The sequence below is a fragment of the Vombatus ursinus genome, unplaced genomic scaffold (genome assembly GCF_900497805.2).
Source record: "Vombatus ursinus unplaced genomic scaffold, bare-nosed wombat genome assembly UNPS02014803.1, whole genome shotgun sequence".
Taxonomy (NCBI): domain Eukaryota; kingdom Metazoa; phylum Chordata; class Mammalia; order Diprotodontia; family Vombatidae; genus Vombatus; species Vombatus ursinus.
In genome coordinates, this window is record NW_020954581.1 from 2833994 (window position 1) to 2859051 (window position 25058).

The 25058-nt window shown below is 37.8% G+C and overlaps 1 protein-coding gene across 1 annotated transcript in view; it reads right to left on the minus strand.

Moving 5' to 3' along the window:
- The window catches only part of PRKACB (protein kinase cAMP-activated catalytic subunit beta), a 36726-nt gene that overhangs the window by 3249 nt on the left and 8419 nt on the right, over window positions 1–25058 (minus strand). The window contains 7 exon segments of the mRNA XM_027873975.1: window positions 742–906; window positions 1313–1435; window positions 6465–6560; window positions 6690–6816; window positions 7494–7576; window positions 8453–8551; window positions 21860–21988. Coding sequence (XP_027729776.1) covers window positions 742–906; window positions 1313–1435; window positions 6465–6560; window positions 6690–6816; window positions 7494–7576; window positions 8453–8551; window positions 21860–21988 — 822 coding nt within the window.

Below are 25058 nucleotides of genomic sequence, written 5' to 3' on the forward strand. Positions count from 1 at the left end.
ACTATATATCTAAAAAAGAGACTATCAGATTTATTTTACTGGTCTTAGATTCTGTACACGGTAATCTCTTAATTCAAAGAACCCAAGAATCCTTCTTCCAAAGAAGACCAGGGGGGAACTTGAGCTCTTCCATGTGATGAACGGGAAATGAGGATTCTCTCATTTTTGGCTGGGTGAATTTATTAGCTTTCAAAATGTCTCCATAAAAATGTAGCTACATGCCCACATTAATATTATCCATTTGGGAATGCCAAATCTTGGAGGCAAGAAGTATGTTGCACACATGCCGGACATAGAGCTGTGCTTGAAAAATGACCATTTGGGGATAAAAGAATGATTAAGGGTTAAGACCCAGTGTCAGGAAAATTACTTCAAAATTATAGTCAAAATAGGGAACATGTCCTTTTCCTTCCTCAGGGAGAGAAATAATTTAGGCTGTGTGCCTTAAGTGATACACAGAATGATTATTAGTCCTAACCATAACAATGCATTTTAAAGTATCTTAAGGTTTATAAATAATTTTCCTTACAAGAAGCAATCCTGTTAGGTAAATAATATAAGTATTATCATCCCTGCTTTACTGGGAATGAAATTGATAAATAATTCTGAAAATCACTGTGTGAAATCTAAATGGTGCATTTTGATGTTTACTTGGGGTTCCACTCATATTGACGCTCTGGAACTGGAGCACCAATCATTCATTTTCAGTTATTTAAATTGAGAAGAGACAAGCAGGCTTACTTTTCTCTGAAAAACGGCAATCCAGTCAATGGCAGAAAACCAGCGGTGGTGCTTGATGTCACCGACACCATTCTTCAGGTTCCCGAAACGTTTGGTCAGGTCAACCTGGAGCAGGTTCCTCAGGAGGTCCTTGAGTTCGGAGCTGAAGTGGGAGGGGAAACGGACCTACACACAGAACTCACGTGTTGAAATATATATTCTACACTTTTTCTCTACATTTCCCCCTCGGGACACTTCTTCCCCAAAGGTTGTATACATGAAGACATACAAAGACATGACCTTAAATCTACCCCTGAAACAAACAGTGGTCTGTAAATGCAGTATTGCAATATAAAGGTACCCATTGTCCTTATCTGATTCCCTCATATCATCGTATTATTGCAGAGTAATGAAGTGATTGGTAGAGCATGACTGATTCAGTGGCAGACTCATTGACTAGATTGGTCAATCAACTGGATATTGGAATTTGCTGAAATTTTTATTGACTTGAATTCTTTTTTAAATTATACTTTGGGAATTCATCAATAGCAAGGGGGGTGGGGGATGTGGTGGAATAACAATCTCTGCTCACCTTTCCAGAAATGATCTTTTCGTAGATCTGAATGGGCTGGTCAGCAAAGAAAGGGGGATAACCAGCAGTCATCTCATAGATCAGCACTCCCAGGGCCCACCAGTCCACAGCCTTGTTGTATCCCTGAGATAAACCAGTATTGAAGGTCAATTACTGTTTCATTTCCTAAAATTAAATGGGGCCTGGGGGAAGGTTAATGATTGTATAATGATCTTCAAGCACATGGAAGAATATCATAGCAGTTACTAAGCAGCTATTGAGGGCAGGAGAGGAAACTATAACAGAACAAATTCAGGTTAAATAAAGGGGAGAATTCTGGAAACTAGTAACTGGTAAAAATTGAAACAGGCTGTTAAAGAAACTTGTAAAATATTTACCAAAGAACATCAATAATACAATAAACAGCCAATCTCAAAAAGATGCTGTCCCCCCTTCAGGCAGGGAGATGGATCAAATGACCTCTTAAAAGGCAGCATGGTATAGTGGAAAAAAACCCCACTGGATTTGGAGTCAAAAGACTTGAATTTGAGTCCCAGCTCCACCATTTACTAGCTATGTGATTATGAAGAAGTCACTTAACCTCACTGAAACTCAGTTTCCTCATCTGTGAAATGGGCACAATACTTGCCCTACCTACCTCACAAGACTGTTATGAGGAGCAAGGAAGAGAATGTATATAGAGTGTTTTTTTTCAGACCTTTATAAATGTTACTTTTGTTGTGATTATTCTCAGAGTGCATATTCAAGATGTTTCAAGGGAACTTCCCACTGTCAAACCCAAGGACTGCTACCCTTCTGATAACTCACATAAGAAAAAATGATATCACCAGAGAGACCCTCAGAAGAATTTCCCAAGATTATGAAGACTTCAGGAGGAAGGTGCTGGACTTAGGAGCCCAGGTGGTGTTTCTATGATGACTACCAAGGACTTCAGAAATATCTGGGAAGTGATTATGTGGCTAAGAAAATGATATGGGGAAAGAGGATTCTTCACCAAGGAAAGAGTGTATATAAAGAACACCAGCAAAAAAAGGAGCCTTCCCTGATCCCTCTCCAGTACACCAGTTGCTATAGTTCTTTTCCTTTTCAGATTTCCTTTTGTTTATTTATATGTTGATTTCCTCCTCCTACTCCGTGCCCAAATACAATTGAAGAAAAGCTTTCACAGCTGGGTGGCACCTGAATTGGACCTTGAAGGAAAATCTACAAGTGATCTTTCTCTACTAAGAGTTAAGCAGTTCTTGACTTTCTTTTTTTGCTGATAATTCTGCAGAAGAAGAGAAAGGCAAAGGGAACTGCTAATGTCTATCTGATTCTGCCTAAAAAGAAGAAAATGATGGGGGAAGTGAAAATGGCAGAAATCAGGATTCTTTGGCCTGAGGTGCTAAAAGGGAAGTCAATTCAAGAAAACCTGGAGGCTTTCTGAAATGAAATCCTGATGCCCAATGACAAATGATTTCCTTCTTTGAAAGAATTTATGATTACTATAATTACCATAAGGAAGAAATGGGAGGAGTGTCTAAGGAGCATGATGTACTTGTGTGAGGAGTGCAGGGTTGATCTCAGTACATAAAGGACAAATTCAAGATATGGAAGATGGGCACATAATGGTAGAGTTATAAAAGGAAGAATGGTGAAATCTTGTGAGAACAGTAGTAGAGAACTTATAGCCTGATTTGAGCTAAGGTTTGTAATAAATGCTAAAGAAAATAGGGTTTTTTTAAAGTTTTGTTGGAGACGAGAGAAAGATTAAAGCAAATATAAGGGCTTATGCTTGGGGGACGATGATAGCAAATGAAGAAAGAAGGCAGAACTACTCAGTGCCTATTTTGCTCCTTTGTTTTTTTTGACTGAGGGTAATAATTTTCAGACTGTCCAGGAGAGAGCAAAAGTAGTTAACAAGCAAATAAGATGCAAGATAAGTGAGAAAACGCTAAGAAAGCATATTGCTACAGCTGCCCTCATGGAGTTCAAGTGAACTTGCACACGTGGCTATTGAATCATGATTCAAACTAATTTTGACAAGTAGGAAGTATGCCACAGGACTTGCATCAGGTCAATGTTGTTCTAGGATAACATTAGTAATTAAAGTCAAGTTCACTGGCCCAGAGCTTAAAGGATTCACTTTTTTCCTGTTTTTGAAAATTAGAACAAAGGACAGTTTGTGCATCCTCAGAAAGAGATGAGGTTAGCACTCTAAGCTATCATGGGTTTGTGAAGAACATGTTATACCAAACTAATTTCTTTTCATTATTAGAGAGAGTTACTAGAGCAGAAGACACTTTACCACTTGTCTTAGCCAAAGCTGGATTTGGGTATGGAGATATTGAGATATCTGTATATCTGATTTTGGGTAAGACAAATGGCAAAGTATTTTACAATTTCCTTGAGGATCGATGTATAGGGGGGTAGATTCAGTACTGCCCAAATGGCCAACTGCAAATAGTGTTTCTAGCAGTGGCACAGGGCCCTCTCTTTGGCTTGGTTAAATATTTGTTATCAGTAATAAAGATAAAAGTACAAATGAAAGGCTTACCAAATTTGAATGTGACATAAAACTGGAGTTTGAAGCTAGCTAATACAATGGATAGCAGAATCAGAATCCAAAAAGATTTCAATAGGTGGAATAGTGGGTTGAAATTATCAAGCTGAAATTTAACAGGGATGAGTTCTAAAAGGTTCAAAAAATCAACTATACAAGTATAGGATAGAGTATCCATAACTACAAAGCAGTCCATTTGAAGAAAAAAAAAAACCATTGAGGGTTTAGTGGACTGCAAACTCCATGTGAACCAATAGTTTGATGAGGAAACCAAAAAAAGCTTAAGTAATCTCAGGCTACATTAATGGCATCCAGAGTGAGGGAGGTACACTATATGTTGCCTTTCTGCACTCTGCTTTAGTTGGAGCCCATCTGGAGTACTGGGTATGTCTGGTTCTATGTGCTGCATTTTAAGAATGGCATTGACAAGCTGGGTCCAGAGAGGGCATTCAGGATGGTAAAGGAACTCCAAAGCATGCCAAATGAGGATTGGTTGGAGGAACTGGGGATTTAGCTTGGAGAAGAGAAGATTCAAAGGGTGCATGATTACTTTATTGTAAAATCTCAAGTCTCCACCATTAGGGGTCTGACCTGCCCGTCTTGGATCTGGAGGACAGAACTAGAACCAAGGGATGGAAGTTACAGAGAGGCAGATTTTGACTTAATATAAGGAAAAACGTCCTAACAATTAGAGCTACCTCCAAATGAAATTGGCCGTTTCTGTAGGTAATGAGTTCTCAGTCAGTGGCGGTCTTCAAGCAGGGGCTGGATGACCATTTGCCAGGGATGTTGTAGACAGAATTCAGGCTTGGGTAGCATTTGAACTATATGACCTCAGAGGTCCAACTCTGCAATTCTATCAATGCATGCAAAAACGCTTTGTATCTGGAAAACACTATATAAATGTAAGCCACTGAGTTTTTGAGCACCCACAATCCAAACCTACATTATAACCAGGAGCTTCAAATAAAACGGTAGCTCTGGGACATCAGGAAGATTCGTGGAATTACCTTCTAAGTTACTAGAACTTTGAAGGATTAATGTGCCAAGGTCACTTAATCACAGTCTAAACTTTTGGAAAACAGACATTTAATGGGATGCCTAATCGCCTACATATGGACGTCATGCACTTATTGAAGTGCATATCATTCTCATCCTCCACTAAAATCCTACCCCACTGCCACATGGTGGCAAGGAGTGGGCCCTGGGTTCTCACAGGCTATGCCAGGGGAACACAAGCTCTAGCAGATCCTACACCAAGCTCACAAAGCTTTGAAAATTTGGGTCTGGCCTCTCTTGTCTAAGGACTAATCTTGATAAGTTGGGAAACAGTCATTCATCACCATGTTGGGAAACAGTGATGAACTTTTTGGTCACAGCAATTCTCGAAGACCATCTACTGAGTTATACAGGGGTTGTGATCTGCCTTAGTGAAGGTAGTGCCTGCACTAACCAAATCACAGATCCTTTAAGTAATTAAGTCACTTTGTCATGATTTACGCTCTCCTGGCTTCAATTCATATATTAAGTTCATTAGAGCGCAAAAGGTGTATAATTAATTTATATTAATATTAAAAATTTCTAGGAAAATAATTTGTTTTTAAAGCACTAACGAACAAACATAAGTATTCAAAATAAAATATCAAAACAATGTACATTCATACTCAAGCTTATTATCATAGTTCTTAGTCACTTTGAAAATGGATTATTTTAAGGTAAGTAGAATGCCATTAAAGAAAATAACACAATGAAATAATTTGTATAATAAAACTATTTACTCATTCTAAATATGAAGCACACTACAATACCATTATTTGGTTGGCCTGGGGAGTGCTCCAAGATGAATAATCCTGTGCAATGATGCTTTCTCAACAGTCACCTTGTATAATAGAAATACCTGACTGTGTTAGGAATCAGTAAGCTGAGCTCTTTCCAGTTCTTTTGTTCTGTCATCAAGAATGATATAATTGAATGAATCTATTCAAATCCCTTCTCCTCCTCCCTATAGTCTAAGCTACCTTGAATTGAAGAAAATAAGATGAAAGTGGAAACTATTATTTCTGGATGTTGGTGCTGCAATGAGCTGCTGGGTGTATTAGAATCCTTCCAGTCGAGTCTGCATGTATATCATAATTGTGGGGTTCTTACTATGCTGAAAGATATCCTAATAAAAAGTTTCATGCATGAGTGGATGTCTGTATCTGCAGCTTAACTGGTAACTTAAATAGACAGGATGAACTGGTGACTAATATGCACCTTTTGTCAATATGTCTGTGTTTGGGGGACCTTATTCCAATGATTTCCCCATTACTAGAAATAATAAGCACTGGATTATTCATCTAGTTTCATAACCAGGGGTTTATTTATACTATCTCCTTAACAACGAGGGTAGCAATTAACTAAAGTTGTGGGAGCAATGGGAGGCCCTAAACAGGCAATTTTTAGTAGTTAATGCAGAAATTGTAGATTTAAATTAGTAAGTTAGAACTAGAGAAATCATAGCAAACATTCCTTGTCAATTAATTTTTAAAATTATACTGGATTTGAAGAAATTCAGGATGACGTATACATTAGGTTGCTGACCGTATAAGATTTCCTAATAAAATGTACCTTGCTGAGGATGATCTCAGGAGCCAGGTATTCAGGGGTTCCACAAAGGGTCCAGGTTCTGCCCTTCACCCTTTTGGCAAATCCAAAGTCAGTGACCTATTAAATAAAATGGAAAAAAAAAAAGAATTATCTTTTTACTATTTGGGGGTATCAGTTAAGGTAATTCTAATAAATGCTTTCTGAATGAATGAAAATAGTTTCTATGTTAATTTGATTAATTCATACCAGGATGTATCCATATTTGTCAATCAGAAGGTTTTCAGGCTTCAGGTCACGGTAGACCAGGTCAAGAGCATGAAGATACTCAAAAGTCAGGACAATCTGGGAGGCGTAGAAGCGGGCATGGGGCTCGCTGAAAGGAATGAAAACATGATGGATTCCGTAAATATATACATATCTATTGAGATGATTCAATTCAATGGACACAGTTAATATTTATAAAAATTCCTGAACGATAGGGTTTCATTTGGGCTGAAAAGCTGATGATAGTGGTCGTCCCGCCTGCTCCTTTGTCACTGAAATACATGCTTAGATGGTGCTTTTGATGTACTTGCCATGAGTTGCTAACCCATTCTAAGCTCATCAAAAGTATACTCAGTTGGTCCACTTTGAATTCCTTTTGTTGCATTTCAAGAATACTTGCATGTAGTGGGTTGAATTAAAGTGAGCCCAAAGTAGTAAATATGAGGACAGGTTATATACACGGAGTGCCATATTGTTCCTCTTCTGGTAAACAAGTACTCCTGAATTTAGCCAAATTTGCTTTTGTGAGATCTCTTCAAAACTATGGTTACTCACTGCCAGCACTGCAAGAAGACAGCTATTTTATTTGAATTAATAAATGCATGTATTTATTACATTATGCCTTATTATGTATGCTTCTACTGCATTATTTAAGTAATCTCAACTTATTTAATCCAATTAACATGTATTTAGGATATTGAGGGTTCTCCAAAATTTGAGAGTTAAAAACAAATAGAAATATACTCTAGTACTTAAAGTTTAAGGTGGAGGAAAGACCTGTATTACCTGAATCGGCCAATTTTTCTCAGGTGGGAAAACATCTCCCCACCGGGCACATATTCCATAACCATGTACAGGTTAGAATTATCCTGTGAGTAAGTGAAAAGAATTTAAGTAATATTAAAAAACTACTCAACTTAAGTTGTTTCTTGAAAAATATTTTTAGGTTATACTGTTTTCCATTAGGAAAGAACACTTTTACAATCTACTTGACAGGTTAATAATGTGGGAACAGAGTGCTGCACCGAAGTCCTCCAGGCTCCCAACATTGGGGCACTCAACCACTTTCTTCTGGGAACTGTCATAAATCCATCCTGGTTTTCCTCAACTCCCAGTATCCATAGGCCGAACTTGACTTAAGGGTATCCTACATAGCCTCCAAATATGATTGCATGGTAGCATGTATATGTGGGAAAGATCAAGAAAATTAAGTCAAAATATCCCTGAAAACAGGTACTAAAGAATTTTTTTTTTTTTTTTACCTATGGTACAAGACAAGAGAAAGGGATCATTTTTCCCCTTCACTTGCTTTTCAGGGGATAAAGAGAACTATTTTGTAAGAGGCAAAATAGCAGAGAGACCTATAGTACCTCATACTTAAAAATTAAAAAGCTAGAAGTTAGGTGACTGAGTAAGAAGTACCAGAAGGGATTAAATGGAATCAGAAAAATGGTAGGTAGATATATACATCTGCATGAATCTAAGGACTATATTTTGCTAGATGTCACCATGGCTTTTGATAAATTCAAATATTCGATTTCATAAAAGCATTTCACAAATAAGTATAGATGTCAGGTTGCCTAATCTATCAGGAGATAACCTGGAAAATTTTCAAATGCCGTATAAGGTTATAAACACGAGAGGTTTTAAATATGTACAACTCTTGTTACTTTATATTCTCTTTTTATTGAAATTTTTAAAATTTTAATTTAATTTAATTTAATTTTACTTTAAGCAAAACTTACCTTGAAAGCATATTCCAGCTTGACCAGGAAAGGGAAATTCACAGCCTGCAGGATCCTTTTCTCATTCAAAGTATGCTCAATCTGCTTCAGCTTAACAACCTTTGGGTGAAGTGTAATGTAAACATTTTCAGAACAAATGTGCAGAATAGCAGAAACAGAATCATTTTTAAATGGAAGATTTTTCGCATAGTGCTAAACTTGGGTTAATGGAAGTCTTGAGAATTTTATCATCATAGCAAGAACACCAATTAAATCAAAATTATTAGACAGCAAATGATCATAGGAGATTAAAAAAAGGATCAGTTGTGATTTGAAAATTGAAATGGTTTCTATTTTTAAATTAATGAAAAATGGTGAGGTAGAAATTAAACAATTTGTCAATTTAATATATATCATGAAGAGTAATAGAGTAAGGAAAAAAAGGTCAATTTGTCCATATAGAATAAAAGAGAGGATTGTCTAAGAAAAAAGTCTTGTCTTTATGAAGACTAGGTCTTACTGAATTAATTAAACTTCCTCCTGATAGACTTGGTACAGCAAGGAAGGAAGTAATTTATTTTGACTTTAGCAAGGTTTGTGATTCTTTCCTACATGAGTTGGCAAATCTTGTGTTCACTCTCAAGCCCCATTCTATGCTCAGTGGCAATCTGCCAGTGTGTGACTGGTAGTGGGTGGGAGGTACAGCTCTTAGTGGTGGTGGATATGGAAAGATCTAGTAAGGGGAATGGTTTAGGCAAGAGTCATTAGAAACCCCCTGCACCACCATTTCCATCTCTTTCATCAATTAGAGATTTGCAAATTGCTCTTCCAATGGCATCTTGCATTTATGGAGTTCCCAACAGGAGTACCTTCACTCTTCTTCCATGCCTAAAACTAGTCAGAACCATCACCTACTCATTCCTCCTTCCCTCTGCCACAGCAACAGTGATATCCTTAACAGCAAGCTGAGGCTAATCCTGTGACCTATGCCTTTAATCCTGTTCCCTCTAACCTGTCTCCAAGACCTTTCTCCCACAGTCATCCTCTGTCTTCCAGGCATCTTCAATCTCTTCCTCTTCGTTGCCTACAAACATGCTATGGTCTCCCAGACCCTAAGAAAGCCTTCTTCTGAGCATTCTATTTTTGAATTAGCTCCTCTGCCACCTGTCTCTCCATCATTGCTTAATGATTTGAAGCTGTCCACATTGATACATCTGCTTCCTCATCCCACGCTTTACTAATTCTTTGCAATTTGGCTTGCATTCTTACTGCAGTATGGAAATAGCTACTGTATTTCAACACTTCCAATGGCTTCCTTACTCCACTTCTCCTCAAGCTCTGATTCTACTGAGCCTCTCTGCCGCATTAGACACTGTAACTCCCTTCTGTTAGATACTCTCCCCTCCCACTCTCCCCTAACCTCTCTAAATTCTCCAACTCAGTCCCCTTTACTAGCTCTCCATTCTTTTAGACTTTTTATGAGTCCTTAAGGTATTCTTCCAGGTCCTATCTTTAGCCCTTCTCTCTCTCTTTCCTGACATTCATTCACTCCCCATGGCTTTACCCACCTCCTCTAGGGAAATAACTCTTAAAACTATAATTTCCATCCTGGAAATTATGATGTCTTTCTTGACCACTACTAGATGAACCACCGGCAACTCAAACTAAACATGTCTCAAATCAACCTTTCTTCCCGAACCTGCTCCTGCTTTTGACCTCATTTGTTTCCTGTCACTAACATAATAATTTTCCTTGTCTCCTATATTCAAATTATTGGTACTATTTACCTTTGACTACCTCTCTGCTTTCTTCTATCCAGTTAACAAGACCCATCAATTCCATTCTAGCAGATCTTCCCATCTCCTTTCCTGGCCTTTCATCTTTCCTTCATGCCATAGACAGCATCATCTTCATATATATAGATTTTGTCAAGCCACCCTATCTGCTTAGTGAGGCAAGTTCAAACTTCTTTGTCTAGTATTCTAGCTCTTCCACAGTCTAGCTACATCTTATTTTTCCAGCCTCCTTTTATTCTCCTCCACACATGCTACGTTCTAGCTAAACTAGACCACTTTCTGTTCTCCGTGCTGAACTTTTTGACTCCTGTTATTTTTAGGCTCCATTTGCCTTGTATTTCTCTCTTCTTTGCTGTTAAATTCCTGTCAGTCTTTCAAGACCCAACTGAAATGTCATCTTCTCCATGAAGCTTTCCCTTATCTCCTGCCTATAACAGCCTTCTCCCTTGGACTTCACACAGCACTTTATTTCGTCTTCCTATAATGAGTTTATCATGTAATGTTGTATATTATGTTTATCTGTTTTTTATTTTTCTATCTTTGCTAGACTGTAATTCCATGAAGGCAAGGAGTGTATTTTATTTAAACAATGTTATTTCCTCAGTCTTTATCATAGTACCCTGCATACAGCGGGGACTTAATAAATGTCTGTTAATTAGAATCAAATGGCATGCAAGCGCACTAAATGAAAGTGAACCAGAAAGCTGACACTGTCAGATACATGCATAATTGGTAGGAAAATGGTTCTCCACACTGGTCAAAGGCTTCTAGTCAACAACAGAGTCAGGAAAAAAAAAGTTTAACATAAATTTGAAATGTGTTAGTGCTGTTAGAGAAGAAATGGAGCTAGTATGAATAAAGAATATAGCATGTAGAAATCATAAAGAAATTTTTTCATTACAATGAAAATACAAGAAAATAATTGGAATTTTAAATGGCATACACTTCCCATTCCTTTTACTCCTTCATCTTATTCTTCCTATCACTAAGCCCCTTCCAAAAAATTTAATGGAGCCAGACACGATTGGCTTTATCCTGATAAGAGATTTAGAGTCTTGAATTGGATCTTAATTTCTTTTTTTCTAATTTAGACCCAGGACAGAGAAACAGCAGAAAAATTAGCTGTTACATGCCTCTGAAATGGTCTGGGCCCTAGAAATATTTCTCAAACACTTAGCTTGGGAAATATTTAGATATCTGACATAACACAGATAAAAAGCAATTTCCCAATTGTGCTCATCTCTGGGTTCCACTTAGGTATAAGATAGGGACAGTTGCAAAGGTTTCAGGCAATTAGGGTGTGGGAGAAGATCATCTGTCCAATCTATGTGGAAACATATGAAAGGAATTGGAATTGTATGGGCACAAAAAGAGAAGGCTGAAGCAGTAATTTAACAACAGTATTTAGTGGTATGAACAGTTAGATTACAAAGAAGTCATCTTTGTAATATTATTGATCCAGAAGAACTAAGATTTGTCTTCAGGAGGATTTAGGTTAGAAATAACAGAAAAGGTCTTTAAAAATTAAAAAATAAAAAAAAATGAAATTTTAAAAGTTGATCGAATAGTCCTTTAAAGAGTCACAAATAGGGCTCTCCTAAAACTAGCAACTTGTTGAGTTCCTAATCCCAACAGAATGACCATTATGGTCCTATGGTAAGGAACGATTTACTGTTCCCACAACAATAACATTGCTAGAAATCTGTGAAACAATTACATTCAGCCCTATAGAGGACAATGTGGTGGGAATAAGTGCCTTTCTTGAGTCATTTTTTTTTTAAGCAATAGATTTCCTTGGCAAAGGGAATGATACGATTCAGTCAAGGGCACAGTTAGTTTAGAATCCAAAAGAAGGAAAAGAACCACAAGTCTGCCACTGCCTTGCTGTGTGACCCCTCTCTGAATTCTGAAAAAACAGCTACTCAACACTGACCATGAGTATAAAGCATTTTACAAATAATCTAAGTGATTTATTTCTAAGGGGGGGTGGGAATATGAAAGGGTCTCCCTTTTGAAAAACGAGAAAAAACCCAACCCTACAAAGCACAGACAGCTAAAGTTACATAGAGATAATGAGAACAGAACTAACTATTTCAGTTACATCAGAATATATCTTTGAATTTTGCTAGATATCTAACATCACATTAACCTTCCCTCTGAAACCATGGCATTACGGTGTATTGTTGATACACTAGCCAATGAAAAAATAATGGAATATGCAGTAGAACCATATTCTAATCCTATCAAGAAGGACAATATTTCTAGAAAATGGTAAATTAGATAAAAATTATTATGTTCATAGTAGTATATCTATATATATAAAACATTAAACATGTATATATATATATATCAGTATATGTGTATCTATCATACTAATGACATACATATCACTATGAACTTAATGATAGCTAACATTTATATGGAGTTTTGAGGGTTAAAAAGTCCTGCATGTAAATTGTTTCATCTGATCCACTCAACAACCTTGTAGGTACTATAGTTGTTATTATCCTTATTTTGAGGATGAGAAAACCAAGGCCGAGAGAGTTTGGATTATTTGCCTACTGGTCACACAGCCAGTAAGTGTCAGAGTGAGATTCAACCCATGTTCCTCCTAACTCCTTGTTCTGCATTCTTTCTAACTGTCACACTGACCACAATAGCCTACATTCATGTCACATGAAGTAGTATATTTTATTTGCCCTATTAATAAATCCAAATTTTAACATAATTTATTATGCATTTCCTATACTAAACTCTGGGTTCAGACATGGACTAGATGGTCTTTAACATTCCTTCGTCTCTAATCTCCTATAGACCTGGAAAATAACATCTCCTTAAGCCTTCCTGGATGCCCTGCACTTCGAGCACAGCAGTAGACTTTGCAAGTCTCTAATGCTACTTATCAAGTAATATTTTGGGTTATGGTAATCGAAGTTAATGAGTTACACCTCCACAAGACAGCAAGCCTTGAAGAAGGCAAGAACACAGTCTTATCGATTGACTTTCACACCAGGGACTTACACAGTGTTCTTTATACAACAGGTCCTAAAATGTTTGTTAAATTCAATGGTTTAATGTTTTCCATTGTTACATATGTGGCTCTCAAGCACATTCCAGGGAGATTGGGGAGAATCTCAGAACACTCCACATATCAGATATGGATCCTGGACATCTGAAAGATGGCATCATCATAGACTTGCCCTCCTGGGGGTAGTGATTCCCTCCACCATCCTGAACCCCAGCCTTTGAGCAGATAGCAAACACAGCCAGAGTACATGGGATGTGGGGAGAGAAGGGAAATATAGACAGGCCACAATGATCTGCCTCACTCCTCTGACCCCACTGGCTATTTTACCAGTGGGGTAAGTAAATTAAGTCTTCACCAATTCAACAGTTACTAGGCACCTGCTATTAGCAAGGCACCAAACTAAGTCCTCAGAATACAAAAATGAAAATGGTAATGCCCTTGCCTCCCAGTAGCTCACAGTCACCTAGGGTAATATTTATGCACAAATAAGTACAATATACCCTGGAATGTGATAAGAGTAAAAGAGAGAGCCGGAAACAAAATGCTACAAGGCATTACATTTAGAAGAGGCCTTAAAGACTGCTTAGTGACTAGATTCTTGTCCAATCTCTTCATTTCACAGATGAGGAAATTGAGGCCAAGGGACATAATTTTGCAAGGTGGAGCTCATAGAAGTGACCACTTAAGGGAAGATGTATTGAAACAACCACATGAAAAAGAGAATAAATGTCCAGGAGGTTTATAGCTCTGCAGTTGGCATTCAAGTCTAGCATAGATGGAGTAAGCCTGGATTTGAAGAAGTATTGATAAAATGAGTACTAGGACAATGACATAGGTTCTTGAATCAAACTCTGAAAGACTGTGTGGTCTTTCAGTTCTAAGTCTCCTCCTACAGAGGTAAACCAGTTTTGGAGCAATGATAAGCATCACTGTTCAGATATAAACTGCTGCAATTTAGCTGAATCTGCATTTTCTTGCCATCTGTCCCTCCCCACCAATCGCCTACAGTTTTTGCACTAGAAAAGAAAATTGGTAAGGAAACCCATTCCCAATGTGAGCTAATTAGTTCTTTGAAAGTATTTCCTTATATCAAGCTTAGTTCTAGTTCTCTGTATCTTCCTTTCATTAATTCTAGTTCTGTCCTCTGTCCAAAAAGGAGAAATCTAATCTCTTTTCCTTATAACATTCCTCTAACTACTTGAAAACAGCTATGCACTCTACTCCCCCAGCCCCCATCCCCCAAAAATCTTTTCTTCTCCATGCTCAATCTCCCCAGGTAATTAAATTGAAGTGGTTAGTACATTTCTGTTTTAACATCTATGGCTCTCAAACATATTCTTAGGGTGATGGGGCGGTCTTGGAATATTCCACTTGTCAGATATATCATGCACATTGGAATTATAACCTCACAATTCTTTACAGTGATTATATTCTGTGATACAGAATTGAATCAATTTACATCATGACAGGAAAGCAAACAAGCAAACAAAAAAAATCCTTAATTTCGTGTCTTTGTCGACTGAAACAACTAAAACCTAAGGTTGTCTGGGGCATCTGCCCTGATTCTCCGTTCTCCAGACCCCCAGGGTCATTTGACCCACCAATCCACCCCTTCAAACCTTGAGCTTTGTTGTCCCCTCTGCAACTGAACCCTCCTCTAGGTGTCCTCTCCCCCAACCAGAATCTGAACTCCTTGAGAACATGGACTATCTTTGCTCTGTCCATTTGAATTCCCAGCATTTAGCACAGCACTTGGCATACAGTAAGTACTTAATAAATGCTTTTCCATGCATTCACTTATTCTAATAGTCCTCCTTAACAATCAAATCATAGGATCACAGATTTAGAGCTGGAAGGAACCTTAAAGATCATCCATCTAGTCCAATCCCCTCATTTTACAGATGAGAAAACTGAGGCCCAGTGTGACTTAAGTGACTTGCCCATGGTCACACAGGTATTATGTAGCAGAACTGGGGTATGAACTCAAGTCCTCTGCCTCCAAATCCAGCACCCTTTGCACAGCACCAGACCCTACTCCCTGAAATAAAAAACAAAAAACGAAAAACAGAACAAGCAAAAACCAAAAAAACAGAATCCAACAACCCAAAAACCTCCCCCAAATAAGGAAAAAAATAACCTTCAAAACAACCAAAGTCAATTTATTGGGCACATGCTGGGGAATTTCTTAACTTTCATAGGTATATATTAGATCATGTACATATGTGCGTATGTTTGTCAGCATAATTTGGAATATGGAAGCTGAGAAGTCAAACAGGACTTATGCTTGGGAAAGGTCTCCTTCAGAAAAGCCTCTCTCTGTCTGCCTCCATCCCTCCCTCTTTTCCTCCCTCCTTCCCCCCTCCCTCTCAAAAAAAACACATAGGCATGCACAGTCACGCGCACACACACACACACACACACACACACACAGAAAACTTATTAGTGTTTTAGAATTCTACTTTGAGTGACATCATTTTTTGGCCAGGAAAGTTCAGGTTAAATATAAATTTATTAAGCAAATATATCAAGGTAAGGGTTCCAAGCCTCTCAAATGGCACATTCATAAGAACATACTCTAGCTTAATTCTTAAATAAAATTTGAATGAACTAACTTACTTTTTCCTGCTGTGTTTGTGGAGCACATTTGCCTTGTCTAGTGCAAGTATTCTCTACCAGAGTCTTCTCTTTCTGCCCAGGAAGCAAAAACCAAACCAGAATGCAAAGGTACCTCATACAGTGAACCCAAACAAGAGGCACAGCAAATCACATTCATTCACAATCTTTACCGACGTACATCAGAGGACCTGGATAGAACTACTTTGAGGGTCTAGACCTGTGGTTACACTGCTGTAGGGAACTCCCAGGGAGGAATTTTCTCTGCCAGTGGAGATTAGCACATATCTTAGAGTTGCCGACAGGGCAATGAGAAGTTGCCACTTGCTCTGGGGCCACATAGCCAGTAAGGGGCTGAAGCTAGGCTGATCCTTGGAGGATAGTTCCTGATCATTTAAGAAGACTTTCCGGCTTGATATAGCCTGGCAGAATTTGTGATTTGCTGGCATTGTCTTTAGGAACTCAAGTTCAACTCCTCGCTATGAAGTGGCATCACTGAGATTTTTAGTGGAGACTCAGACTATACATGAAAATACTTGAGTCCATGTTTTATGTCTCCAGCTAATCTTTTCATAATCTTTTCAATCTCTTTTTAAATCCCCCGTGGCAATTGTGACAATGGCCTGCATATTGCATATTGTCCATGAATGGACTCTTCACGTCCATGACTCTTCTTGTCATTGACTAGAAGCCAAAATTCTTAAGACTGTGGTACTAGAGCTTTGCTTTCCCCTGGGTTAATGGGCTTGAAGTCACTGTTTCTTTTTCTTCCAGAGGATTATTGGAACTCTGCCAAAGACTGCTAAAGCAAGGTTCCACCCTGATTGTTTGGATAAGAAAACTACAGAAATCCTGTTTACTCTAAGTGCCTAATGGGCAGACTTTGTTGAACAAAGAAAGGAACATCGAAAGAGGAACTTTTTCATTTATGGCATCTCTTATACACTCTGCTTTCTGCCTTGGACTACTAAGGCAGATACATCTGGGCTAGTACTGAGTTAAACATTTAAAGAGGACCCTTCAGTGTATATGCCCTACAAACTCAAAATGACATCTATTTAAGCGATAGCTTCAGCCTAGTGGATAGAGGGCCCTCACCTTGGAATCAGGAAGACTTGGATTCTAGTTCTGACTGTGATCCCTAGTGGCCATGTGGCTTGAGGTAAGTCACTTACTTCTTGGGGCCTCCCCACAACTCCAAATTGCACAACAGATACTGATCTGCATTGGTAGAGGGAATTGCCTCCATATGAACAAAATCACAGATCGAATCCAAAAATAAACACACAGCTTTGTCCTTTGAACACAAACAGGCTGCTGTTTGTTATGTTATTCCCTTCCTGAGGGAATATAAGATTGTCACTCTCCTGAGATGACAAAGTCAAATATATGAAGGGCTAGATTTTCAAAACATCCATTTAAGGGGAGCTTGCTAGCTATTTTACAAAAGGATTCACCACGGGAATTAATTGCTTATGTATTGAGCTCCCAATTTTATTGAAAATATAATTCCATTTATGCAATATTTTAGAAAAATCCATCTACTATATAAAATATGGCATACCTCTTTAGTAATCTAATGGAAGTTAGGAAAATTATTCTAAGATCCCCCAATTTCCAGTCATTTACCTAATGCCAACTAACATTTTTTTTAAAAAACCAATATCCAATGACATTTAAAAAGTAACCAGATATGATCTTTGACAATGAACTACCATAACTATTTCCAAAAGGGAAAGGTAACAATATCACCAAATAATCATCTTAATCAATTTGAACTTTTGCCAGACAAGACATATATCCAAATCTAGATTAACAATTAAGACTAAAAGAAATCACAGCTATATCAATCTGGAATTGTTTATGAAAATAAACCACTATTTTCATATTGTTCTGTCCTAATTCTATACAGTATGATACAGATAAGTTTCTAAATGAGGGTCTTAAGGATGATATCAAATTATATTCCTCATCAGCTGAGCTGAAAGAGTTCCCTCTCAGGACCCACAACTAACATTATCTTTTCTCAAAACACCAGTTATAATAATTTTAACTTCAAGGTTCCTTCTTCTGTCCTCAAGTATCATTTTGAAGACTCACCAAATCATAGAATTTGAGTGTTGGAAGGGACCTCAGTGAACACTGAATTTACAAATAGGCTTGATCAATAAAACTAAGCCACTGAAAGAACCTGGCTTCTCTCCATGAGTGTTTAATGGAGATGTTTAAACATATGGAAGAGAAGTCTAAGGAGAGGAAATTATGACACAATGTTCAAACACTTGAAGCTTGGTCATATGTAAAAGGGACTCAGGCTGTCCTGTTGGGCCCTGGAGGGTGGAAGTAGGACTGACCAGGGGTTCAAGTCACAGGGAGCCAGATTTTGATTCTGTATAAAGAAAAACTTCCTAGCAATTACAGCTTTTAAAAAAATGGAACGACCTCCCTTGTCAAGTAATGACTCTCCTACCACCAATGTCTTTAAGTGGAGGCTGCAAATCTATCTTTAAGGGATTTTGAAGGCAGAACTAAGGCTCTGGGTAAGGGTTGAACTGAGTTCCATTTCAACTCTGAGATTCTATGACACTAACAAATGGATCTGAAAAAAATTAATCAAATTTAACAAGCCAATCATATCATTATGAGCAGCCTGAGAGTCTTTATAAATTTTGGCAACAGTTAATTAACATGTTGTCTCAGTATCAAGGGTCTTCACTTCAAGTGATTCTTTTGGTCTACTGCAAAGGACCAGAATTCAAGTCCTACTTCTGATATATACTAGCTGAGTAATCGTGGGCAAATCACTTACCTCTCAGTGTCCCAAGCAAATTTCTTTGAGTATAGGCTTCAGGTAAGTTGCAATCTGCATCATTGGAGGGGGTTTCCACACCAGAAGTTCCCCATACTTATAAAATCATGACTCCAGACCCCTTCCCCCAACCCATCCAGAAAAAAAGTGGCAACTCAAAAACTGTCTTCTAGTTTCTGGAGAGGTGATTCTTCATGAGTGGTGAGAACATTCCCACCAGTGAGATCATAGCTCCTTGAATGATTAAAGTAGTATAATAAAGTGAAAAAGTGTTTGGATTTAGAGTTGGTGACCTGGATTTAGTCCTGGCTCTGCTACTGGCAGATCACTTGGCATCTCTTAACCTCAAATTCTCATTTGTAAATATAAGACTGCTGGACTTACAGATGATCTATAAGGTGTCTTTTAGATCTAACATTCTATTATTCTAGCCATTGCCAGAGAATAGACACTGCTTACTGATAAGATGGTAGTATTCATTTACAGAACAACATTGATTAAAGAGATACTCCATAATAACCGAATTTCCCATACAACTCAAATTTCAACTCTACTCTATGTCCCCAAAGATTTAAATATTTTGAGCATTTTAAATGAAAAACTTTCTCAAATGCTTTATACATTTCCCTGCCTTTTTAAACAGAGTACATTTCAGTACTTCAAAAGATCTGTGATTTCTCTATTGAGGATATTCCCTCCACTAACACAGATCACAACCCCTCCATGCCTTAGTAAAGGATCTCATGAACTGCTGTAACCAAAAATAAATGTAAAATTAGGTGGTTTGGTATAAAGAAAAACATAAGTTGAAAGATAATTTATTGGGTATTATGAAGAGAGGAATTCTTTTTCAGGTATAGATTGCATTAAATGGTCACTGACATATCTTCCAGCTCAGATGTTCTATGTTTTCATTTTTTTTGGATGTATTTGCTTTTTATTAAAGTTTTTTTTTTGGGGGGGGGTTCTTCTTTAGTATTGGGATATCAACTGTCACTTCTTGTTCCTATAACCTCTAACATCCCACACTGTCCAAAGCTAAAGTGCTGCTTCTAATCAGTTATGGACCAGGAAACCAGGTAATTAAGCCTACTAAAAATTCATCTAAAGAATAAACCAGCTCTTTGTCAGGGCTGGAAGGTATTTGGTATGAATGAAGTACTTGACTCCATTAGATTGTAAGCTCCTTGAAGACAGAGACTATTTTTCTTTTTATTTGTATTTGTATACTCAGCACTTAGCATGGTGCCTGTACATAGCAGGCACCTAATAAATGTTTATTGACTCACTGATCTATTATACCTTAACTTTATGCTGGGTTGTTTTCTTTTTCTTATTATTTAATTCTCAGATATGATACAGAGAGTTGAGCTTTAAGTAAACCATTATTATAAACACTGATAAAGTTAATGATACCCACGTAAGGAGTCTTATTTTTTTGTACCTTATGGTGACATGAAGTCACATTATGATTTCTGGAGAGCAATATTCTGTCTTGGCTCTGCTACTCCCTGCCACTGAGAAATTACTATATAATTTTGGACAAATCACTTATTTGACTTGTCAAAAAATATCAGAACAATATCAAACTACAGAAAGAATAAAAAATGGGAAGACGCATAGAATGAAAATGGCTCCAACTTGGTCAAGCTCAACAAACCATAACTACTGAAAATTGGAGCAAGAATGAAAATTGGATCTAGAACGGAAAGTTTAGCCTCTAGAAATAGATTAACACAATAAGGAGGCCAAAAGAGCTCAGAAAACACCTAAAACAGGTCTATTCTGGAGGTGACGAATTTTGTGGTTATTGAGGAATTGAGTCTCAAGATATCCAGAAGTGGGGAAAGCACCAAATAATTGGGGGGAAAATAATGAATAGTATTGTCCAAGATCAGAGAAGGGGGTGGGCCAGTGATATAACAAGAGCAAAGCTTGTTAGCTTCATTAACATCCAAGTAACATGAAGTAGACCCTCTGTCTAGGACTTCAGGAGGAAATAGACAAGAGTTACACAGAATGAGAAGGCATGGATGGTTTCCAATCTGTACCATCAGAGTGAGTGCCCACAATGATGTAATCACAGAGTCATATGCAAATTGAAGTATTACATATGCATATATACACACATATATATGATTGATTCTAAGTTATATAGTTTAACATATCACTGACATTAAGACACATTTATCTAAACATCATTTTTAATTAGCTGTTTTGGCAGACCAAACCATACATACAAACAACCTAAAACCTTTTATGTCGTAATAGAACTTTGCAGTTTTTAAACCAGTACTAACTATTAAGTAGGAAATGACATAGACAACATTCTGATCAAACTGGGGGTTGGGTGGAAACAATATCAAAATATGTAGCATTGCCTCTCTGACATAGCTTGCTGAGTTCTAAGAACCAAGATGCTCATCTAGTGGTCTTACCTAAAATTATGTCATTCACATCATGGACGCCTTGGCACCACAAATTTTGATGCTTAAGAAATGTTTCAATGGATAACTAAATAATTATCTTCTTACAATAACCTCAAGTTTTAAAATAATGAGCCTGGATTGCCTAGGGAGATGAAGAACTATGGGTTGTAGGGGCAGGAGGGTTTCACTGGGGCAAAGTGCTCTTAAAACAAGAAGCCCTCATTTCACACCTCTTTGACTGTATATATGTTTTTAGGTCACTGCAATTTATAGATAAGAGTAAGGATTTCCTTCCTCCTTGGCTGCTCTTCTTGAACTTGGATTAAGAATTGTTGCCTCTATTTCTAGGGTTGTCCCATAAGCTGAACACATGAGGTGTGAGGGTATTTGACTAGGAACTGATTTCAGAATACAAAATATCTTATAAGCATTTTAGATATGCCATGTTCTAAGTCCCAAGGAATGTGGTAGTGATACTAAAATTGGACAATCCGTGCTAAATTCAAAATTTGTATTAAAAAAGGAAGACAAAAGCATATTTAAATGAAATCATTAAAACAGCTTTTTTCATAAATATTCAAACCATCAGCAATTTTCATTTAAAGAATGTCAAGAAATTTGAAGTCAGCACTAATATATATATATATGTATATATATGTATATATATATACGTATAGATAAAGATACATTTAGGATCTGAGCCTTCAAAACCCAAGTTTACACTACGGATAACTCATGACAGAATGCACCAACCTTCTGCTTATCAAGGATTTTCATAGCATAGTACTGTTCGGTGGCCTTGTGTTTCACAAGCATGACACGTCCAAATGATCCAGTTCCAAGGGTTTTCTTTCTCTCAAAGTCATCCAGTACAGCAGTATTCTATGTGTAAAAGTGTAGGGTTGATTACCAAATCAATTCAACAAGCTCTCAAGTGCCTCACAAATGCAAGGCATGTGGAATTTACAAATGATGGGGTGTCACGAAGAAGAGGAGCTAAGACTCTTTCTGTTTGGCCCCCGAGGACAAAACTAAGGGCAATGTGGGTGGAAATTGCAAAGAGCAAAATCAAGACTTATGATAAGAAAAAAAACTCCAGCAAGTAGAAATAGACAAAAGTGAGACAGGCTGCCTTGAGAGGTCTTTAAACAAAGGTTGAGTGACCACTACCCAGAATGCTGTAGAGGGGTTTCTTGTTCATCTATGGGCTACACTTGACGGTCTCTGAGGTCCCTTCCAGCTCTGAGATTCTTTGATCTTGGACAGGAACTCAGATGGACAATGAGCTGGACTCAACAATTAAATAGTAGGAGAGTAGGCAGGATCACCTTGGGGAAACTGAGTAACACCTTCAATGATCTTAAACTACTCCCTAACACAAAGATTCATCTCTTTAATAACATTCTCCTGGTCATGCTATATGGCTACAGGATTGTGATCTTAGAAAAGGAAAAGAAAAGAAAACAAAACAAAAATTGCACATGACCCAAAGGGGCAATGGAAAGACACATGGCAAGGGTAAGTAGATTGTGGCATATTACTAATGTTCACTTAAATGAGAAATGAAGCCAAAAAAACATCATCAGAGACATGTATGCATGGCGAACTGTTCATGAATGAGGCATAACAGCTCCAAAACCCAAGGATTACACCAGTATCCACAAAATATTAAAATAACCAAATTAAGAACTCAGGGCATTTCGTAGACTCGCAGAATCATAGAATCACGGAACTGAAGGGTTGGAAGGGACCTCAGTGGCCATCTATTCCAACCCATACATGAAAGGAATCCCCACTATGACATACCCGACAAGCGCTCGTCCAGCCTCTGCTTGCAGACCTCCAAGGAAGGAGCCCCCACCACCTCCTGAGGCAGCCCATTCCATTCCTCTATGGAGGATTTATGGAAGGAAATAGACAAGGATTGCACAGGATGAGAAGTTGTGGACATGTTCTTATATGCACCCCTGGAGGGAGTGCTCAAATTGATGGGGTCAAGCATCCACCAAAGCATCAAAGTGTAAGATCTGACAGGATTCCAGAAAAGAATAGGGTGCAAAAAAGAGCACAGACTCAGGATCAGTTTCTTCATCTTTAAAATAAGATGCTGTTGGATCTTACCCCAACCACAGCTCTAGAATGCTATGACTTTATGAAAGCATTCCTTATTTTTAGTATGGGAAAACTAGGTTACAGGGTAGTGGAAGTGTGCATTCCCCTAGTGCCTATTCAGCTGTGGGGATGTCCAAGAAAACCATTTCTTTAGTAGCAATGGTTTTTCTATGATGGTGGGGCAGGTGAGGCGGGAAAGCCAACTGGTTTCTTTTCACTAGAAAACAACCTAATTCTGCTGGCTGCAGCAGAATTACAGTACTAGGTCTTTCCCTCATTTCTGCCTCCACCATCGCTCTACTCAGAGTCACTGTCCAATGGCAGCAAAGGCAGGGTCCCGCTGTCTCCCTCTCAGCTGTTGTAATTGCCCAGTTCTAACCAAATAAATGACTGAAAGGAAAATCTCTGGCTACTTATCATTCTCCGATCACCTTAGCAGAACTTGGGGACAAGGTTAGGAAAAAAGGATCTCCCACTCAAAAGGGAAACTGTCAAGATTTGACACAAAATGTATAGTATTAGCCATCTACAGAAGTTACAAATCCAAAGAATTTTTTTTTAAGAAAATGGTTTTTCAAAGTATCATTTGTAAGACTAGTGGACTTTCAAAATCTTAGAGATTTTAGGGGACTTCCCTAAAAGCAAAGGCATCCCATGAAAATGTAACTAAAAATAAGCTACAATCTTGAAACTGGCATTTTTATCATAACAATGTGTTATAGGGACAAACACTATAGTTGCTTGAAAAGGAAGCTTGAAAGAAGAGAATTTGAAAAATAAGAATTTGCCATTGTGTTTCCAGCTCTGTCCAGTGGAGAAGGAACTCTGATTGTCTATGACCAACCTCTACTATTTTTTTTAAAGAAATATTTCTAGGGTAGAGAAGCTCAGATCATCAAGCTACCTTAGCTTATAGGACACATTCCTTAATAAAATCTCATTCTTTCCACTTTGATTCTCTACTTAACGAGCAATTTTCTGATTGTGTAATTTGTTTCTTAGGATCATCATAAGATCATAGAATTGGAGCTGTAAGGGACCTCAGAGGTAATTTATGCCACCTTCTTCATTTTACAGATGAGGAAACTGAGGCCCAGAGAAGTTAATTAACTTGCCCAAAGTCACATAAGTAGTAAGAGATAGGGCCAAAATATGAATCCAGGTGCCTCTGAGCCTTAATCTAGCACTCTTTCCATGGCACCCATGGGGGAACTTAGCAACCAGGAGAGGAGTGGGCCCCTCTAGCAACTGGTCCAAATTTGCCAGTCAGAAGTCTCTCCCCCATTGTAAATTTATAAATCAGCATTTAGGTTTATGAATCAACTTTTTGTCAATAAGGTTAACTTGAATTGATGCTCTAGAGGTTGATTACCCTCGGGTGAACTGACAAAAACTGAATTTCTGAACCTTCAAAGCTGAAAACTACACCCGAGAATTACAGTAAGCCCACCAGAACATTCTCACAGAATCACAGAATTTGAGAGTTGGAAGGGGGACCTTTTAGTGGTCCCTGTGATGTGAAGCCTTGACTGAGCAGTCAGTCAGCAAGTTTCTTTCTGTAATTCCTTTTCTTAACTGAAAAAAAAAATCACACCACTGACTTGATGGTTCTTTTGGTAAAAATTGCTTTCATTTATATTTCAACTTTAATTTTCCATATTTTATATCTTAATAAGGAAATTTATTCAAGACTATATCCTTTTAACTTTAATCTGATTAATTTTCACTTTATCAATCTACCACCATAGACCAGTTGAAGTATTTATTGCAATCATACCAAAATAGGAATGCTCTCTCTCTCTCTCTCTCTCTCTCTCTCTCTCTCTCTCTCTCTCTCTCT